General features: G+C 47.9%; 1 protein-coding gene across 1 annotated transcript in view; it reads right to left on the minus strand.

Annotated features, from left to right (window-relative positions):
* The window catches only part of acot9.1 (acyl-CoA thioesterase 9, tandem duplicate 1), a 92601-nt gene extending 88842 nt beyond the window's left edge, over nt 1–3759 (minus strand). Inside the window, exon 1 of the mRNA XM_072514389.1 lies at nt 3662–3759. Coding sequence (XP_072370490.1) covers nt 3662–3678 — 17 coding nt within the window. The 5' untranslated portion in view covers nt 3679–3759. The remainder of the gene's footprint in view (nt 1–3661) is intronic.
* Between the last annotated feature and the right edge of the window lie 16832 nt (nt 3760–20591).

Genomic DNA, 20591 nt, shown 5'->3' on the forward strand with positions numbered 1-20591 from the left:
ACATTTCATTGAAGGAATTATAAGAAATACATAATCACAAAAATACAAAAGCCAACCACGGCAACAGGTAACAAACCCCCCCCCCCCCCTCATTGTGCTGCCATCCCTATAGCCGCCTCCCTTTTAAGAACTTATCCCCTCCTAATAAAAAAAAACAACCACCCCCCACAGCAACCGCTTACGACTCAATGCTCTTTAAAGAAGTCAATGAACAGCTTCCATCTCAAGGTGAACCCCTTCTCTTCCCCTCGTTTGGTGAACTTAATTTTTTCCAAACGCAGGAACTGTGCCAAATCGCTCACCCAGAACCTGCCTCAAAAAATCCACATCATTCCAATTTGGGGCATATACAGTCAGGAGCACCACAGGCATCCCCTCTAGCTTCCAGCCATCCATCACAAACCTACCCCCAGGATCGGTTCCAATATGGCCGATCTCAAAGGCCACCGCCTTCATCTTCACATCCAACCCCGAGTGGAACACCTATCCCACCCAGCCCTTCCTCAGCCTCATTTGCATCTGCTGAACAAACTACTTAAATGTGCGAAAACAGGCAACCTTCTGACCGGGCCATTTAAACCCCGTATGTTCCATGTAATCAACCAGATAGGGGGGGCTCCTAACCCCACTTTAGCCAGCTCCCCTGGTCCATGCCTCGCTCAACCTCAGGCCCTCCCACAATCTCCTCTTAAGCAACTGCGCTACACCAACTCCAATCCCTTATATCAGCATAAACAAAGACAAAGAAAATTTTAATCCTTCCCCCCCCCACAGGTTGACCTCCCCTTCACTCCCATTAACTAGCCAACCAGCTAGCATGGTGCCCCCCCCCCCCAACGCCGAGGCCTCTGCCTACTTCCCTTCCCCCAAATGCCCTTCACCCGTAAATCACCCAAACCAGTAAAATAAAACAAAGAACTCACTCACCCACTCCGCACCCATATTCATTAAATACAACAATCCGTTCATTGTGTAAACCCACATTCCCCACTTTAGCATCTCCAAGTTTAGTGTTCTCACACACCTCCCAGGTCTCTCAAATTCAGTCGCCTCCTCCTGTGTGTCAAATTTAATTTCTCGATTCTGGTGTGTGACCCACAGACGAGCAGGATACAACACCTCAAACTTTAGTCCTTCATTGTAAAGGGCAGCCTTGATCCGATTATAATCGGCCCGCCGCTTGGCCAACTCTGCACCCAGTTCCTGATAGATCCTCAGCACATTTCCTTCCCAGGTGCACTTCTTTGTTTCCTTCGCCCACTTGAATATCTTCTCCTTAACAAGAAAACGATGCAGCCGCACCACCATCGCCTTCGGCGACTTCCCAACCTTTAGCCTTCTCCTCAGTGCCATGTGCATTCTATCCAGCTTTTTTTTGGGGGGGGGGGGGGGAAGAGAAACAATCAAAGACCCGCCCTCTCACCAACTTCTCAAACATGCTCGCCACATTTGCGACCTGCACTCCCTCGATCCCCCTTAGGAAGCCTCAAGATCTGGAGATTTTGCCTCTTGGAATGGATCTCGACATCCTCCACCTTCTCCTTCAAACTCTTTATGGCTATCTGCCACGAGCACCATCTATGCCTCCAGCAAGGTCAGCTGGTCTTCATGATTCCCCACCAACAGTGCCAGACCCTGCACCTCCAGCCTCTGATCCATTCTCTCGATAGTCACCCTAAGCGGCTCCGTCACCTTTGCCAGGTCTTCCGAGGCCTCCTGCCTCTGAAACTTCTCATTCAAAACGTCCACAAGCTGTTCGGTAGACCACTGGGCGGGCATCAACACCCCAGCACCCTCTGCCATCGTTTCTTGTGCCGCACCTCAAATGAACTCGCTCAAGCTGCTGTCCCTTACTTGTTACACTCATCTGGCAAGCCATAAAACGGCCCCACCGATGGGAGTTCTTCAATTCCTCAGTGCTCATGACCTCACACCAGCCAACACCCCAAAAATCAGGTGGGAACGGACCAGGAAATTCCACCGAGAGCAAGAGTCACTCCATGGTCGTCACCGGAAGTCCTCAAGGAATTAACATTTTAAGGTGGTTGTGAATAATGCTTGATTAAGGTACCTGGATTTGAGTGATTGTAGCTCTTAAATCAAAATGAAAATTTAAATTTATTGTCACATGTACCGAGATACAATGAAAAGTATTGTTCTGCATACAGTTCAGGCATGCTAGCTTTTTGTGATTTATGCACGGAGCTCCCAAATCCTTCTGTGCTGCATTTTTCTGCATACTTTCTCCATTTCAATAATATTCACCTCCTTACAGATCAGTCCGAGGTTGAGTCATTGAGGAGTCTTGTAGATGTGGGGAAGAAGCTGTTCCTATGTATGGGTGTGCGGGTCTTCAGACTTCTGTACCTTCTGCCTGATGGAAGGGTCTGGAAGAAGGCAATGCCTGGGTGGGAGGTGTCTCTGATAATGCTGTCTGCCTTCCTGAGGCAGCAGGAGGTGTATACAGAATCAATGTGGGAGTGGCAAGCTTGTGTCAAACTAGGGGCAGCACAGTAACATAGTGGTTAGCACTGTGGCTTCACAGCACCAGGGTCCCAGGCTCGATTCCCTGCTGGGTCACTGTCTGTGCAGAGTCTGCACGTTCTCCCAGTGTCTGCGCGGGTTTAATCTAGGTGCTCCAATTTCTTCCCACAGTCCAAAGATGTGGTTAGGTGGATTGGCCATGCTAAATTGCCCTTAGTGTCCAAAAAAAAGGTTAGGAGGGGTTATTGAGTTACAGGGATAGGGTGGAAGTGAGGGCTTAAGTGGGTCGGTGTAGACTCGATGGGCCAAATGGCCTCCTTCTGCACTGTATGTTCTATGTTCTCATTTTCCTGCATTATATTCCATCTGCCAAGTTTTTGTTCACTCACCTAACTAGTCTATATCCATCTGTCGACTCTGGACCGTGGATTCATGTCTCACTACATTGAACCCCCCACCATCTGGCCTAGGTTTGGAAAATCCTACCAACCGTGACAATTCACACCTCTTTAACCTGTGATTATCCCGCTCTCCAGTCGCATCGTCTGGACCAGTAAAGACTTAATTACCTGCAAAGACTCACATTCAAAGTATCATCTTGCATCGTTGGCTTAGACTATATATGTTTTTGTGTAACCTACCTCTTCACTCACCTGATGAAGGAGCTACACTCCGAAAGCTAGTGATTCCAAACAAACCTATTGGACTTTAACCTGGTGTTGTAAGACTTCTTCGTCCACCGGTTAGGTGAGTGGACAAAAAACTTGGCAGATGGACTATAATGCAGGAAAATGTAAAGTTATGCACTTTGGTAGGAATAATAAAGGAGCCGAGCATTATTTAAATCGTGAAAGACTGCAGAACAGTGCAGCAGAGATTTTAGCCTTCTAAAATTAATTTAAAAGGGTCTCTGACCACAAATGTAGTCAGCACAATAAACAGATCTCACACACACTTTGATCATCTGAAAAAGTGCAACAAGCAGCTTTAAATAGTGTCTGAACATATGGTGGGGTGGAGTCACATATTTCTGGCCCTGCCCTGCACGAAACTCGGACCCCCAAAAGTCCTGGGCACAGCAGCCAGAATCACCCACCCCCACCTCACCCGTGAGCAGGCGGAAGACTGCCCGCAAGAGAAACCCCGCCATCCGACCCGCTACTGAAGCCGCACCCACCTGTGCCTCGGGTACATGTTGCCCCCTTCCAGCTGCCGTCGCCTTCTCCGCGCACAGGAGCCACCCTGCCGACGTCATTGCGCCGACCCCGCCCCGCCAACCCCGCCCCGCCAGCGCGCCGACGTCATTGCGCCGACCCCGCCCCGCCAGCGCGCCGACGTAATCTGGAAACCCCGCCCCGCCCATCGTGATGACGACCTCTGGAGGCCCCGCCTACCCCTGGTGCTGGCGCCTTCTGGGTGCCCCGCCCACCCCGCGTGATGACGTCTTCTTGCCGCCCCTCAGGCAAGTTCTGCCGTCAATCACAGTAGGCACGTGGGGCCAGAACCTCAGCTGCACTCATCTCCGACGTTGATGCCAAACTTCGCTCCCTTTCTGCCTGTGCGGTATGCCGCCCAAAGTACAAAAAACACCAAACTCCGCTGACAGAGCCATACTAAAACAATCGGTGGGGTTTAACAATTATCTTGAGAGAAAGAGAATATTTGGATTACTAAATGTATTAAATGAATAACAGACTAAAGAAACTAACACAGGCTTGTGGAAATGTACTGCTTGGTCCCGAAGCGTGGTACATTGGCGAGACCATGCAGACGCTGCGACAACGAATGAACGGACATTGCGCGACAATCACCAGGCAGGAATGTTCCCTTCCAGTCGGGGAACACTTCAGCAGTCAAGGGCATTCAGCCTCTGATCTCCGGGTAAGCGTTCTCCAAGGCGGCCTTCAGGACCCGCGACATCGCAGAATCGCCGAGCAGAAACTTATAGCCAAGTTCCGCACACATGAGTGCGGCCTCAACCGGGACCTGGGATTCATGTCGCATTACATTCATCCCCCACCATCTGGCCTGCAAAATCCTACCAACTGTCCTGGCTTGATGCAATTCACACCTCTTTAACCTGGGGTTACCCCATCTCTGGATCTGTAAAGATTTAATCACCTGCTAATGCTCGCATTCCAAGCATTGTTTGGCACCTTTGAATTTGTCTATATATGTGTTTCTGGAACAGACCTCTTCATTCACCCGAGGAAGGAGCAGCGCTCCGAAAGCTAGTGACATCGAAACAAACCTGTTGGACTTTAACCTGGTGTTGTAAGACTTGTACCAAGGAAACAGATGCACATGAGGAAGTGGGGATAATGGAGAAGTAGGTATAGCATTAACAGAAGAGATAATAATAGGTCTGAATGTTGAACAAGATAGATTGGGAAAGGCTTAGCAAAATAGATGAGTGGACAGTCTTAAAGACATAAACAAGCCACTGAGGCTGCGCAAATGTCCAGGGGGACCACCCACTGGACAGAAGGAGTACGTAAACGTGAACATATAATGTATGATGAAGCGTGAATACTGACATATAATGTACGATGAAGCGTGAATACTGACATATAATGTATGATGAAGGCGTATAAGGAAGAATGTGAACCTCAGTGAGACCTGATCCAATCAGGAGGAGAGGGCAGAAGAATGATAAACGAACAAAGTGTATATAAACAGACGAAACAAGCTATTTGGTGTGCTCCTGTCTAGGAGGCACCCGACTCTGCAGACTTGTATAAGGATAAATAAAACCCTAACTTGCTTCTAGTATTTTTGTCCTCAGTGTCAGTGATTGTGAGCACACATTCAAATCTCACAATCTCATGGCAACATGCACTTTTACATCCATTGTGGTCTGGAGATATGGAGAGCGATGGTAAGAGGCTCCAATGTTCTTTCCATCAAATTAATCTCTCCCACTCTTCCCATCTGCAAATGGCATGTGTTGAAAGGATTTACAGATTGATTCTCAACCTATGAACATTGTGAATGCACATTCCTTGGCTGTCACGTTCTGGAGTGGAACTTGAACCCTGAATTTCCTGAAAAATTCAGTGATGGTAACGCCATTAAATATCAAGGAGAAATGGTTAGTCCTCTTGTGCCTAGCACTTGTGTTACTCGCCTCTTGTCAACCCAAGTCTGGATATTGTCCAGGTCTTGCTGTATTTGGACCTAAACATAGAATTTACAGTGCAGAAAGAGGCCATTTGGCCCATCGAGTCTGCACCGGCCAATGGAAGGATCACCCTACCTAAGCCCACACCTCCACCCTATTCCCGTATCCCCATCTAAACTTTTTGGACACTAAGGGCAATTTAGCATGGTCAATCTATCTAACCTGCACATCTTTGGACTGTGGGAGGAAACTGGAGCACCCGGAGGAAACCCACGCAGACACCGGGAGAATGTGCAGACTCCGCACAGACAGTGACCCAAGGCGGGACTCAAACCTGGGACCCTGGAGCTGTGAAGCAACTGTGCTCTCCACTGTGCTACCATGCCAACATGGACGGCTTCAGTGTCTGAAGAGTCGTGAAAGGTGCTGAACATTGTGCAGTGATCAGCGAACTTCCCCACTTCTGACCTTATGAGGGAAGGAAAGTTACTGATGAACAGCTAGGCCTAGGACCCTGAGGAACTCCTGCAGTGATGTACCAGGACTGAGATGATTGACCTCCCAACAATGACAACAGCCTTCCTTTGTGCTATGTACGACGTCAAATAGTGGAGAGTCCCCCCCCCCCCCAACCCCCCGATTCCCATTGGCTCCAGTTTTGCTGGGGCTCCTTGATGCCATACTCAGTCAAATTCTGCCTCGATATCAAGGACAGCCACTCTCACCTCGCCTCATGAGTTTCACTGCTTAGTCCATGTTTAAACCAACGCTGTATTGAGGTCAGGAGCTGAGTGTTCCTGATGGATCCCAAACTGAGCGTCAATGAGTAGGTTTGCTGCTGAGTAAGTGCCACTTGATAACAGTGTCGACAACCCCTTCTATCACTACTGGTAATTGAGAGTAGACTGATAGGGCAGTAATTGACCATTTGGATTTGTTCTGCTCTTTGTGAATACAACATACTTTGGCAATTTTCCACACTGCAGGGTAGATGCCAGTGTTGTAGCTGTACTGGAACAGTTTGGTTAGCGACGCAGCTAGTTTTGGAACACAGGTCTTCAGTACTATTGTCGGAATGTCAGGGCCATAGCCTTTGCAATACTCAGTGCCTTCAACTATTTCTTGATTTCATATGGAGTGAATCAAATTGACTGGAAGATTGGCATCTATATTACTGGGGACCTCCAGAATAGGCTGAAATTGATCATTTGCTTGGCATTTCTGACTAATGGTTGTTGCAAATGCTTTAGCCTTATCTTTTGCATTAAGGTGCTGGGTTCATTGAGTAAGGGAATATTTATGGAACCTCCTCCTCCAGTTGGTTCTTTAATTGTCCCCCGCCATTCATGACTGGATGTGGCAGGACTGCAGAGCTAAAGATTGGATCCATTGGTTGTGGGGCCACCTAGCTCGGTTTGTCACTTGCTGCCTATGTTGTTTGGCATGTAAATACCCTGTGTTGTCACTTCACAATGTTAACATCTCATTTTCGGTACACCTAGTGTTGCTCCTAGCACGCCCTACTGCAATCTTTATTGAACAGGGTTGTCCCTCTGTCTTGATGGTAATGGTAGAGTGGGGGACATGCCGGGCCATGAGGTTACAGATTGTGGTTGAATACAATTCTGCGGGGGATGCAGTTGCTGTGCACAGATAGGTGAAGAGCGAAACCAAACAAGGGTAGTCGCAACAAATTGGACACCATAGAAGAGGCGAAGGTTGAAGATGGTGTGGTAGATTAGGTCATGGAAAATACGCAAGAATAATATACCATGATCACAGTCACAGATTAAAGTTTCTAACTTAGATTAGGGCCATTTTGGTGCTACGGGAGTGAAGGAAGCCTGTTGGAGAGATTCAAACATGGAATTGTAGGATGGGCATGGATTTAGGAAAAACTAATATTCAGGTCATGACCTTTCCTCAGAACTGATGTTAACTTTGTTTCCCTTTCCTCAGCTGCTGTGTAACCTACTGAGTATTTCCAATATGTGGAGGCCAAATCACTGAGTGTCTTTAAGGCAGAGATAGATAGGTTCTTGATCAATAAGGGGATCAAGGGTTATGGGGAGAAGGCAGGAGAATGGGGATGAGAAAATATCAGCCATGATTGAATGGTGGAGCAGACTCGATAGGCCGAGCGGCCTAATTCTGCTCCTATGTCTTATGGTCTTAACTCTCCCCGCCCCCCCCCCCCCCCCCCGCCCTTTTTATCTATGCGTTTGTACATTGTGTCCCTGTGGATATAACTGCATGGTGCAGGATTGGAGTATGGGCCAGACCTGCACACCAACCAAGAGCATCTCGCAACTGATGACTTGGTTCTCAACCATAATGGAGAGGGAATGTCACTCCCACTTGCCCAGTTTCTGCCTCAATTTGGCTATATGCTGCTCCTGGTTTTTGTCACACGTCCCATCCTCCTAACCGTATCGCCATCACCTTCAGTAACCAAACCATATCTTCAGTCTGACTTGATGGTGAAAGGGTCAAAGGATCAGTCACTCTGATCCCAAAGGGCATGGCCTCACCTCACTCTTAGTTTGGCTCCCAAGGCCAGTCGAAACAGATTGCAGTCTGCGCTCCGATAGCAGATCCAAGCAGAAGTTGGTGACATCGACCATGTACAGGTTTTGGCCTGAATTCCTCTGCTGTTCGGGTTGTCACCCCTCTTATACCCGCATCCTACCTGATGAGCTCCGTAAAGGGTTTGATACAACGCACAAACAAGACGGGAAGAGAGGGCAGCGCTGTCTGACTCCAGATTTGATCAGAAAATTTTCCAAATCCCACTAATTGCTTGAAACACCGCTGTTAATGTTTGTGTAAAACAGTTGAATCCAATTTCAGATTCTCTCCCAAAATCCCATTTTGTTGCACACATCTATCACTCCACCATTGGCGACCATGTCTTTAGATGCCTGTACCCTAAGCTCTGGAATTCCCTCCTTCAACCTCTCAGCTCCCATTCAAGCCCGGCCTCCTTTAACAGAGTATGCATTGAAATGAATGAGAAGTGAGTTTGGTGAGTGAGTGAGTTTGGGGGAAGTGCTCCTTTTTCTACTTTTTTCGGCTTTCAGTATTTAGCTCTGACATTGGTACAGCAGAAGAAGCTGATTGGTGAGTAACTGGTAAATTATTCTACTTATAATAAATAGTTTGAAAAATTAGGGACAGGTCGGCCAAATGAAATGAGCCGCCTGAGGAATGTGGGAAGTTGTGGTGGTACCCTGTGTCCCAGACAAGAACATCTGTAGAAAATGTCATTGGCTGTAAAGATTGCATTATATCAAAGGAAGTAGCTTATAAGGTTGGCAGGAAAAGTGGTAAGCACAAGGATCGGGAGCAATTTAGAATCCAGCAAAGGGTGCTCAAGAAACTGATAAAGAAAGGAAAAGAGAACATGAATGCATGCCAGAGAGAAACATAAAGGTGGATTGTAAAAACCTCTTTAGGTATGTCAAAAAGAAAAGATTAGCAAAGGCAATTACAGGCAGGACAGGAGGATGTATAGTGGAGAATGGGGAAATAGCGGAGAAACTGAACAATTAGTTTATGTCTGTCTTCATGGAGGAAGATACAGAAATCGTCCAGAAGTAATAGGAAACAAAGGGGCTTGTGAAAATGAAGAACTGAAATAAATTAATATTAATAAAACTTTGATTGGATTTATACCCTGGATCAATGCCTTACAAACCAGAGTTTTGAAGGAAGTGACCTAATTCTGCTCCTGTCTAATGGTCTTATGGTTATACAAACAGTAGATGCATTAGCGGTTGATTCTGTAAAGGATGTGATCAATGGACACTTAGGAAATAATTATATGATTGGGTAGAGTCAGCTATGGATTTATGAAAGGGAGATCATGTTTGACAAACATTTTGAGGATGTTACTTATAGCATAGATAAAGAAGAACCAGTGGATGAGGTGGATTTGAATTTTCAGAAGTTCCCACTCAAGGATTGGGGTAATAAATTGGCATGGATTGAGAATTAGTTAACAGGCAGAAAACAGAGTAGGAATTGTAAGAGTCCTTCCTGTTTATTTCCTTTGTTCCCATTGTTTCATCATATTATTTTTGATCTGTGGTCCCATAATTGGGATGTGCCTTTAAGGAGAAGACTCAAGCTGAAGCTGCCTGTTTATCAGGCCACAGTGTTCCCAGGTTTATCTTTGGAGAGGAGAGGCCAGACTCTTTGGCACCAGGTGAATTTTAGGAACCAATTTTGGAGGAAGTTGTTTCGATTGGTTAACAAGCAATCAATGGGTTTGCCAGGGACAGTGTTCTGCCTGATGACAATCAGTCATTGGTTCCTGTGTGATGCTTTCTGAGCGAACTGGCAGAAGTATTTAGAGCTTGGAAAGAGAAGGAATCCTCTCTCACTCTCTCTCTCTATCTATCTCTCTCTCTCTGTCTCTCTCCTGCTGCTGAAGTGAAAAAACTGCTTTATTGTTCTACAACCAATGAATGCCTGGCACATCTTTGCTGTAAACCTGAAAGGATCCCAAGTCTGGAGAAAAAGTAGACAACCTTGCCAGAGAAAACCCTCTCAAGCCTTGAAGGAAGAAGTACCAAAAGGAAAGCCTGAACTTTGGAAAGACATTAACTGGAAGTCATCTCAGTGCATCAAAAATCTTTATCCTTTTATTTTATTCATATTTTCTTTCCCACTCAACTACCCTTTCCCTTTATGTTGTTTGTCTGTGTGTGTGTAGAGAGAGTGGGGCTAGTTAGGAAGAGGAGGGTTGGGAAAGGGGCAGTTACATTTTCTGTCCATTTAATTATCACACTGTATATAATAAAAGGTTACTTGTGTTAAAGGTTCAAAACTGGTGATTATAGTTTATTGAGCTCAGCCATAGACCTCGGGTATTTTAAATAAAATCTTATTTCACCAGTGTTGTGACTCCGGGTCAAGTGGGTCTGGAATTGACTGTGCACTAGCCCAGGGTGCCGTGACGGAACAATGGAGTCATTTTCAGGCTGTTACTTGTGGGGTACCGTAAGGATCATTGCTGGAGCCACAGCTGTTCGCCATCTCTGTAAATGATTTGAATGTGGGGACCAAATATAATATTTCCAAATTTGCTGATGACACAGAACTAGGTGGGAATATGAGTTGTAAGCAGGATGCAAGGAGGCTTCATGGAGATTTGGAAAGGCTAAGTGAATGGACAGGAACATAGCAGATAGAATGTAAGTGAACAAGTGTGAAGTTATCCACCTTGGTAGAAAAAACAGAAAGGCAGATTATTTCTTAAATGGTGAGAGGTTGGGAAGCGTAAAAGTCCAATGTGACCTTGTTCATGAGCCACGAAAACCAGCATGCAGGTGCAGCAAGCAATTTGGAATGTAAATGGTATGCTGACCTTCATTGTGAGGGCATTTGAGTACATGCGCAATGATGTCTCACTGTAGTTGTATACAGCCTTGGTGAGACTACACCTGGCATATTGTGTACATTTTTGGTCTCCTTAATAACAATAATCTTTATAGTCACATGTAGGCTTACATTCACACTGCAGTGAAGTTACTGTGATAAGCCCCTAGTCGCCACATTCCGGCACCTGTTCAGGTACATGGCGGATGAATTCAGAATGTCCGAATTACCTACAGCACATCTTTGGACTGTGGGAGAAACCCGGAGTACCCGGAGGAAACCCACACAGACATGAGGAAAATGTGCAGACTCCACACAGACAGTGACCCAAGCGGAAATCGAACCTGTGACCCTGGCACAGTGAAGCAACAGTGCTAACAACTGTGCTACCGTGCCACCCAATCTAAGGAAGAATATACTACCATAGAGGGAGTACAACAGACGTTCGCCAGACTAATCACTGAAATGGTGGGATTGTTTTATGAGGAGGGACTGAGGAGACGGGACTGGTAATCTCTAGAGTATTGAAGAATGAGAGGGAATTTTATTGAAACGTACAAAGTTCTTACAGGGTGTGACATGGTGAATGTGAGTAGGATGTTCCCCTGACTGGAGAGTCTAGAATCAGAATAAAGGGTAGGCCGTTTAAGACTGAGATGAGAGGGAATCTCTTTACTCAGAGGGTGGTGAATCATTGGAATTCTTTACCCCAGAGGATTTCAGAAGATCAGTCTTTGAGCATGTTCAAAATCGATGGATTTCTGGAGACTAATGACATCAAGGGATATGGCTGGAGGTAGATGATCAGCCATGATCTGTTTGAATGGTGGAGCAGGCTCAAAGGACTGAATGACCTACTCTTCCTGTCCCAATGGAAACCCACCCTCCCCCCTCCCACTGGGCCACCTGTCACTTGTTCTTTAGTTTTGATTTTACTGAGCACTGACCTTTGATGTCCTATTAACATATTCTGCTATCTACCTTTGTGCCACTATCAGCACCTTCTTTAGCCCTTAATGCTACCATTAACATTCCCTCTGTCTTGTGGTCATTATTGTCTGTAAAGCCTCAGACACTTCGACCAGTTTATTACCTTTCTTTGCGAGACGAACAAAGGACAAATACAAGTGTATGATTCTACGAAATTTATGTATCAAACAGTAAAACAGTTACCCCTCTTGAATTATCCCAATAAATACAAAATTCTCCAAAGATTCTTAATTCTGTCTGAGTCGATGGACCCAATCGAGCTGTGGGTCTGATTCTCTGCGTCTCGATTCCTCAGGGTCTTCGTCCGCGAAGGTGGGTCTCGCGCGCTGCTTCCTTCCATCTCTGGCCGGTCACCCAATCTTCTTTGCTACCTCTGCACCAAGTTTTCACTGGAGGGTCCTGGAGGTCGATGTTTATCCCCCGCTTCGCATCTTGCCGAAAGATATCTGGCCCTCAGCCAATGAGGTCTAGGGGTTGTAATAACCAATGAACAATGAACAAAGAACAAAGAAAGGTACAGCACAGGAACAGGCCCTTCGGCCCTCCAAGCCCGTGCCGACCATGCTGCCCGACTAAACTACAATCTTCTACACTTCCTGAGTCCGTATCCCTCTATTCCCATCCTATTCATGTATTTGTCAAGATGCCCCTTAAATGTCACTATCGTCCCTGCTTCCACCACCTCCTCTGGTAGCGAGTTCCAGGCACCCACTACCCTCTGCGTAAAAAGCTTGCCTCGTACATCTACTCTAAACCTTGCCCCTCGCACCTTAAACCTATGCCCCCTAGTAATTGACCCCTCTACCCTGGGGAAAAGCCTCTGACTATCCACTCTGTCTATGCCCCTCATAATTTTGTAGACCTCTATCAGGTCGCCCCTCAACCTCCGTCGTTCCAGTGAGAACAAACCGAGTTTATTCAACCGCTCCTCATAGCTAATGCCCTCCATATCAGGCAACATTCTGGTAAATCTCTTCTGCACCCTCTCTAAAACCCCAACATCCTTCTGGTAGTGTGGCGACCAGAATTGAACACTATACTCCAAGTGTGGCCTAACTAAGGTTCTATACAGCTGCAACATGACTTGCCAATTCTTATACTCAATGCCCCAGCCAATGAAGGCAAGCATGCCGCATGCCTTCTTGACTACCTTCTCCACCTGTGTTGCCCCTTTCAATGACCTGTGGACCTGTACACCTAGATCTCTCTAACTTTCAATACTCTTGAGGGTTCTACCATTCACTGTATATTCCCTACCTGCATTAGACCTTCCAAAATGCATTACCTCACATTTGTCCACATTTCTCCATCTGCCATCTCTCCGCCCAAGTCTCCAAACAATCTAAATCCTGCTGTATCCTCTGCCAGTCCTCATCACTATCCGCAATTCCACCAACCTTTGTGTCGTCTGCAAACTTACTAATCAGACCAGTTCCATTTTCCTCCAAATCATTTATATATCCTACAAACAGCAAAGGTCCCAGCACTGATCCCTGCGGAACACCATTAGTCACAGCCCTCCAATTAGAAAAGCATCCTTCCATTGCCACTCTCTGCCTTCTATGACCTAGCCAGTTCTGTATCCACCTTGCCAGCTCACCCCTGATCCCATGTGACTTCACCTTTTGTACTAGTCTACCGTGAGGGACCTTGTCAAAGGCCTTACTGAAGTCCATATAGCCAACATCCACTGCCCTACCTGCATCAAGTTAGTGAGACATGACCTCCCCTTCACAAAACCATGCTGCCTCTCACTAATACGTCCATTTGCTTCCAAATGGGAGTAGATCCTGTCTCGAAGAATTCTCTCTAGTAATTTCCCTACCACTGACGTAAGGCTCACCGGCCTATAGTTCCCTGGATTATCCTTGCTACCCTTCTTAAACAGAGGAACAACATTTGCTATTCTCCAGTCCTCTGGGACATCACCTGAAGACAGTGAGGATCCAAAGATTTCTGTCAAGGCCTCAGCAATTTCCTCTCTAGCCTCCTTCAGTATTCTGGGGTAGATCCCATCAGGCCCTGGGGACTTATCTACCTTAATATTTTTCATGACACCCAACACCTCGTCTTTTTGGATCTCAATGTGACCCAGGCTATCTACACACCCTTCTCCAGACTCAACATCTATAAATTCCTTCTCTTTGGTGAATACTGATGCAAAGTATTCATTTAGTACCTCGCCCATTTCCTCTGTCTCCACACATAGATTCCCTTGCCTATCCTTCAGTGGGCCAACCCTTTCCCTGGCTACCCTCTTGCTTTTTCTGTACGGTTGCAACTCTGCAGGACACCAGGCATCCAACCACATGGGTCCATTCCCAGATGTATTGTTTGCAAGTAACCTCTCTCCATCTATGGTAATGACGAGAAACCTAAGTGCCGTAATGTCTAGTTTTATCTGGAAACCCAAAACAATTGATCCATATGAATAGGACCGATTATCTCCTGATTGGTGATTGACAGAGCAGGTCCAGACATGTCCTGGAAACTTGGCTTTGTTCAGTGTATTCGAACTTGACCAAGTTCAAATTTGCATCAGTTCAGTCCTGGAGCTGTCTGTGATATGATTTTAAATGTCTAATTCTGAATTCAGAATATCCAATTTTATATCCTGCCCATATTTTGGGCCGCTGCCCATTTTACCACACCATGACATCTTTGTCAATCTCTTCTTCTCTCCAACCCATCCCTGACCTTCTATTTTGCTCTATTTCTTCCACCCCCCTCTCCAGTTACACAATCCATCACACTTCTACACTCTTCAGCTCTGAAGAAGTCATATGGACTCAAAATGTTAACTCTGTTTCTCGCTCCATAGCAAATCTGTCAAGCATTACTTACCCTTCATAAAACCATGCTGACAATGGTGGATTGAGCTTTGTCTTTCCAACTGTTCAGTCATCTCCTCCTTAATGATTGATTCCAGCAATTGCCCCCCCCCCAACCACCCGCACCGCCCCACTTCCACCATCTCAAGGGTTCAGTGGGACCGTCTAATGGAATGGCCAACTCACATGCAGGGATCACTGAGCTGGATGGTGGAAAGTGCTACCATGGCCAGAGGTCAGATGTTGGCACATGTTCCGGAGCACCAGAGCTCACCCCAGAGTGGGTCATCATTATCCTCCATCCTATGGACAAGGCCCACTGATACTGCCAACCTAGGGCCCACACCCCATAGTGAGGCAGGTAGGAATCACAGAGGGTTGAAAGGCGGTGAGGAAGGTGGCACAAGGAGGGGGCACCATGGGAGGGGGCACCGTTCGATCACACCCCTGGTTGCAGCATGGGCATCCTTGTAGCGGGTCTCTGCATCGGTCTGTCACATCTGGATAGGCGGCATCAGCCACGACGACAGCAGATAACCCCTGTCACCCAGGTGTCAACGCCTCACCCAGGGATACACCTCAAAGGTGTCAGGAACCATCGAGTGTGCCAGGATGAAGGCGCCATGCACATTGCCCGGGTATCGGGCGCAGATGTGTATGAAGTGCAGCTCATGGTCACCCACCAGCTGCACGTTCATCGAGTGGACGCCTTTCAGTTTGTGAAGACCAGCTGGTCATGGGCCGGCGCTTGTAGGGCGACATGCATCCCGTCGATCACTCCCTGTACCTGGGGCATCCTGGCGATGATGGCGAACCCCACTACCTGGGCATCCTGGTGGACTAGGTCCACATTGCATTTGATGTATTGTACCGAGTGAGCATATAGGACCTCAGTGACAATGCAAATACACCTGTGTACCAAAGTCTGTGAGATCCTGGACAGGTCCCCACTCGGTGCCTGGAAGGACCCCGTGGCATGAAGGTTGAGGGTGACTGTCACCTTGATGGCCACCAAGCGAGGGTGTCCTCCCCCATACTCCTGCGGTTCCAGGTGCACTATCATCCTGTAGATATGCTGTACAGTCCCCCTGCGCTTCGACGCATGACCTGTCTGGCAGGTCCTCGAATGACAGGCACTGCCAGTACACACGAGGCTTCATGCGGCACCTCCTTCCCACCTCCTCCTCGGCCTGTTGGGCGGTCAGCTCCCCATCCTCACCGGCTGCCTCTTGTTCCTCTGGGGCAGCTCTGCTGCTGCAGGATCCTCGAGCAGCTCCAGCTTGTGCAGCCTCAGTGCATCCCCCAGGGCTGATGCGACCAGGGTGAAGGCCACCATTCCTGGTTGAATTCTGATAGCCATTGTCTGCAGGGGGTGAAAAGCAGGCATGTTAGCGTGGTGCGAACCCTCGTGTCCAACCTGGACAAACGCGAGACAAAGAACAAAGAACAAAGAACAAAGAAATGTACAGCACAGGAACAGGCCCTTCGGCCCTCCAAGCCCGTGCCGACCATACTGCCCGACTAAACTACAATCGTCTACACTTCCTGGGTCCGTATCCTTCTATTCCCATCCTATTCATATATTTGTCAAGATGCCCCTTAAATGTCCCTATCGTCCCTGCTTCCACTACCTCCTCCGGTAGTGAGTTCCAGGCACCCACTACCCTCTGCGTAAAAAACTTGCCTCGTACATCTACTCTAAACTTTGCCCCTCTCACCTTAAACCTATGCCCCCTAGTAATTGACCCCTCTACCCTGGGGAAAAGCCTCTGACTATCCACTCTGTCTATGCCCCTCATAATTTTGTATACCTCTATCAGGTCGCCCCTCAACCTCCTTCGTTCCAGTGAGAACAAACCGAGTTTATTCAATCGCTCCTCATAGCTTATGCCCTCCATACCAGGCAACATTCTGGTAAATCTCTTCTGCACCCTCTCTAAAGCCTCCACATCCTTCTGGTAGTGTGGCGACCAGAATTGAACACTATACTCCAAGTGTGGCCTAACTAAGGTTCTATACAGCTGCAACATGACTTGCCAATTCTTATACTCAATGCCCCGGCCAATGAAGGCAAGCATGCCGTATGCCTTCTTGACTACCTTCTCCACCTGTGTTGCCCCTTTCAATGACCTGTGGACCTGTACTCCTAGATCTCTTTGACTTTCAATACTCTTGAGGGTTCTACCATTCACTGTATATTCCCTACCTGCATTAGCCCTTCCAAAATGCATTACCTCACATTTGTCCGGATTAAACTCCATCTGCCATCTCTCCGCCCAAGTCTCCAGACAATCTAAATCCTGCTGTATCCTCAGACAGTCCTCATCACTATCCGCAATTCCACCAACCTTTGTGTCGTCTGCAAACTTACTAATCAGACCAGTTACATTTTTCTCCAAATCATTTATATATACTACAAAGAGCAAAGGTCCCAGCACTGATCCCTGTGGAACACCACTGGTCACAGCCCTCCAATTAGAAAAGCATCCCTCCATTGCTACCCTCTGCCTTCTATGGCCTAGCCAGTTCTGTATCCACCTTGCCAGTTCACCCCTGATCCCGTGTGACTTCACCTTTTGTACTAGTCTACCATGAGGGACCTTGTCAAAGGCCTTACTGAAGTCCATATAGACAACATCTACTGCCCTACCTGCATCAATCATCTTAGTGACCTCCTCGAAAAACTCTATCAAGTTAGTGAGACACGACCTCCCCTTCACAAAACCGTGCTGCCTCTCACTAATACGTCCATTTGCTTCCAAATGGGAGTAGATCCTGTCTCGAAGAATTCTCTCCAGTAATTTCCCTACCACTGAAGTAAGGCTCACCGGCCTGTAGTTCCCGGGATTATCCTTGCTACCCTTCTTAAACAGAGGAACAACATTGGCTATTCTCCAGTCCTCCGGGACATCCCCTGAAGACAGCGAGGATCCAAAGATTTCTGTCAAGGCCTCAGCAATTTCCTCTCCAGCCTCCTTCAGTATTCTGGGGTAGATCCCATCCGGCCCTGGGGACTTATCTACCTTAATATTTTTTAAGACACCCAACACCTCGTCTTTTTGGATCACAATGTGACCCAGGCTATCTACACCCCCTTCTCCAGACTCAACATCTACCAATTCCTTCTCTTTGGTGAATACTGATGCAAAGTATTCATTTCGTACCTCGCCCATTTCCTCTGGCTCCACACATAGATTCCCTTGCCTATCCTTCAGTGGGCCAACCCTTTCCCTGGCTACCCTCTTGCTTTTTATGTACGTGTAAAAAGCCTTGGGATTTTCCTTAACCCTATTTGCCAATGACTTTTCATGACCCCTTCTAGCCCTCCTGACTCCTTGCTTAAGTTCCTTCCTACTTTCCTTATATGCCACACAGGCTTCGTCTGTTCCCAGCCTTTTAGCCCTGACAAATGCCTCCTTTTTCTTTTTGACGAGGCCTACAATATCACTCGTCATCCAAGGTTCCCGAAAATTGCCGTATTTATCTTTCTTCCTCACAGGAACATGCCTGTCCTGTATTCCTTTCAACTGACACTTGAAAGCCTCCCACATGTCAGATGTTGATTTGCCCTCAAACATCCGCCCCCAATCTATGTTCTTCAGTTCCCGCCTAATATTGTTATAATTAGCCTTCCCCCAATTTAGCACATTCATCCTCGGACCACTCTTATCCTTGTCCACCAGTACTTTAAAACTTACTGAATTGTGGTCACTGTTACCGAAATGCTCCCCTACTGAAACATCTACCACCTGGCCGGGCTCATTCCCCAATACCAGGTCCAGTACCGCCCCTTCCCTAATTGGACTGTTTACATATTGTTTTAAGAAGCCCTCCTGGATGCTCCTTACAAACTCCACCCCGTCTAAGCCCCTGGCACTAAGTGAGTCCCAGTCAATATTGGGGAAGTTGAAGTCTCCCATCACCACAACCCTGTTGTTTTTACTCTTTTCCAAAATCTGTCTACCTATCTGCTCCTCTATCTCCCGCTGGCTGTTGGGAGGCCTGTAGTATACCCCCAACATTGTGACTGCACCCTTCTTATTCCTGATCTCTACCCATATAGCCTCACTGCCCTCGGAGGTGTCCTCTCGCAGTATAGCTGCGATATTCTCCCGAACAAGTAGCGCAACACCGCCTCCCCTTTTACATCCCCCTCTATCCCGCCTGAAACATCTAAATCCTGGAACGTTTAGCTGCCAATCCTGCCCTTCCCTCAACCAGGTCTCTGTAATGGCAACAACATCATAGTTCCAAGTAGTAATCCAAGCTCTAAGTTCATCTGCCTTACCCGTAATGCTCCTTGCATTAAAACATATGCACTTCAGGCCACCAGACCCGCTGTGTTCAGCAACTTCTCCCCGTCTGCTCTGCCTCAGAGCCACACTGTCCCTATTCCCTAGTTCTCCCTCAATGCTCTCACCTTCTGACCTATTGCTCCCATGCCCACCCCCCTGCCATACTAGTTTAAACCCTCCCGTGTGACACTAGCAAACCTCGCGGCCAGGATATTTATGCCTCTCCGGTTTAGATGCAACCCGTCCATCTTATACAGGTCACACCTGCCCCGGAAGAGCTCCCAGTGGTCCAGATAACGGAAACCCTCCCTCCTACACCAGCTGTTTAGCCACGTGTTTGTCTGCTCTATCTTCCTATTTCTAGCCTCACTGGCACGTGGCACAGGGAGTAATCCCGAGATTACAACCCTCGAGGTCCTGTCTTTTAACTTTCTGCCTAGCTCCCTGAACTCCTGCTGCAGGACCTCATGCCCCTTCCTGCCTATGTCGTTAGTACCAATATGTACAACGACCTCTGCCTGTTTGCCCTCCCCCTTCAGGATTCCCTCTACCCGTTCGGAGACATCCTGGACCCTGGCACCAGGGAGGCAACATACCATCCTGGAGTCTCTTTCACGTCCACAGAAGCGCCTATCTGTGCCCCTGACTATAGAGTCCCCTATAGAGACACGGTGGCCCTGCCCTGCATTTCAGCCCCTTCCTCCACATGTCGCCCTCTTCCCCCCCCTTCCCATGCCCACCATCGGCCGTCCCCCCGGCATTCTGGTCTTCGCACCGCACCCCTGTCCCTGTCGGTGCCCGGCACCGCATGTGGTGCTCGGTTGGGGGTGAGTTGGTGGAGCTGGGGTGTGGAGTGCGAGGGCGATGGGGTGTGCGCAACCATACAGCCGGCGGTCAGCGGGGTACCTGGAAGATGGTTGCCTTGCAGGCCGCTGCAGCCTGGGCACCCCCCTGCTGCTCCCCCTGACCTTGACAGACGCCCCTCCCCCTTCCTCAGCACGTCTCCGAATATCCTGCCTCGTTTCTCTCCCTCAGCAGCCACTGTGCCTGTTTCCCGATTTTAAAACAACAAGTGAAACTCGCCATTGGTAATTCCTCCCCGGCGGAGCATCATGGAAGCCCCTGAGAATACCCGTTCAAGCCCATTAATGATATGCAAACAGCATTTACTGCATGTGCGGATTAGAACGCATTGACACGGCTGTTGAGGCGCCGGAGGCACCATTCTGTGGGGCGCCCTGCACTCACACGCAGTTCTATGTTCTATGTTCTATGTTCTCCACCCAACCATGGTTGGCGATTCCGTCTTGGTTGGCCAGAGAATCCTCTGATCTGCCTCTGACAATGCAGCATTCCGAGTCTCAGCCTGGGTTCTGTGCCAGAGTCTGTGAACTAAGACCTGAATTGGCACTGGCTCGCATTGATCACTGCAAGCCTTTTTTGGGGGAGCGATTTGAGGTGAAACGTTCTGCAAATTGCACTTTGGTT

The sequence above is a fragment of the Scyliorhinus torazame genome, chromosome 8 (genome assembly GCF_047496885.1).
Source record: "Scyliorhinus torazame isolate Kashiwa2021f chromosome 8, sScyTor2.1, whole genome shotgun sequence".
NCBI lineage: Eukaryota > Metazoa > Chordata > Chondrichthyes > Carcharhiniformes > Scyliorhinidae > Scyliorhinus > Scyliorhinus torazame.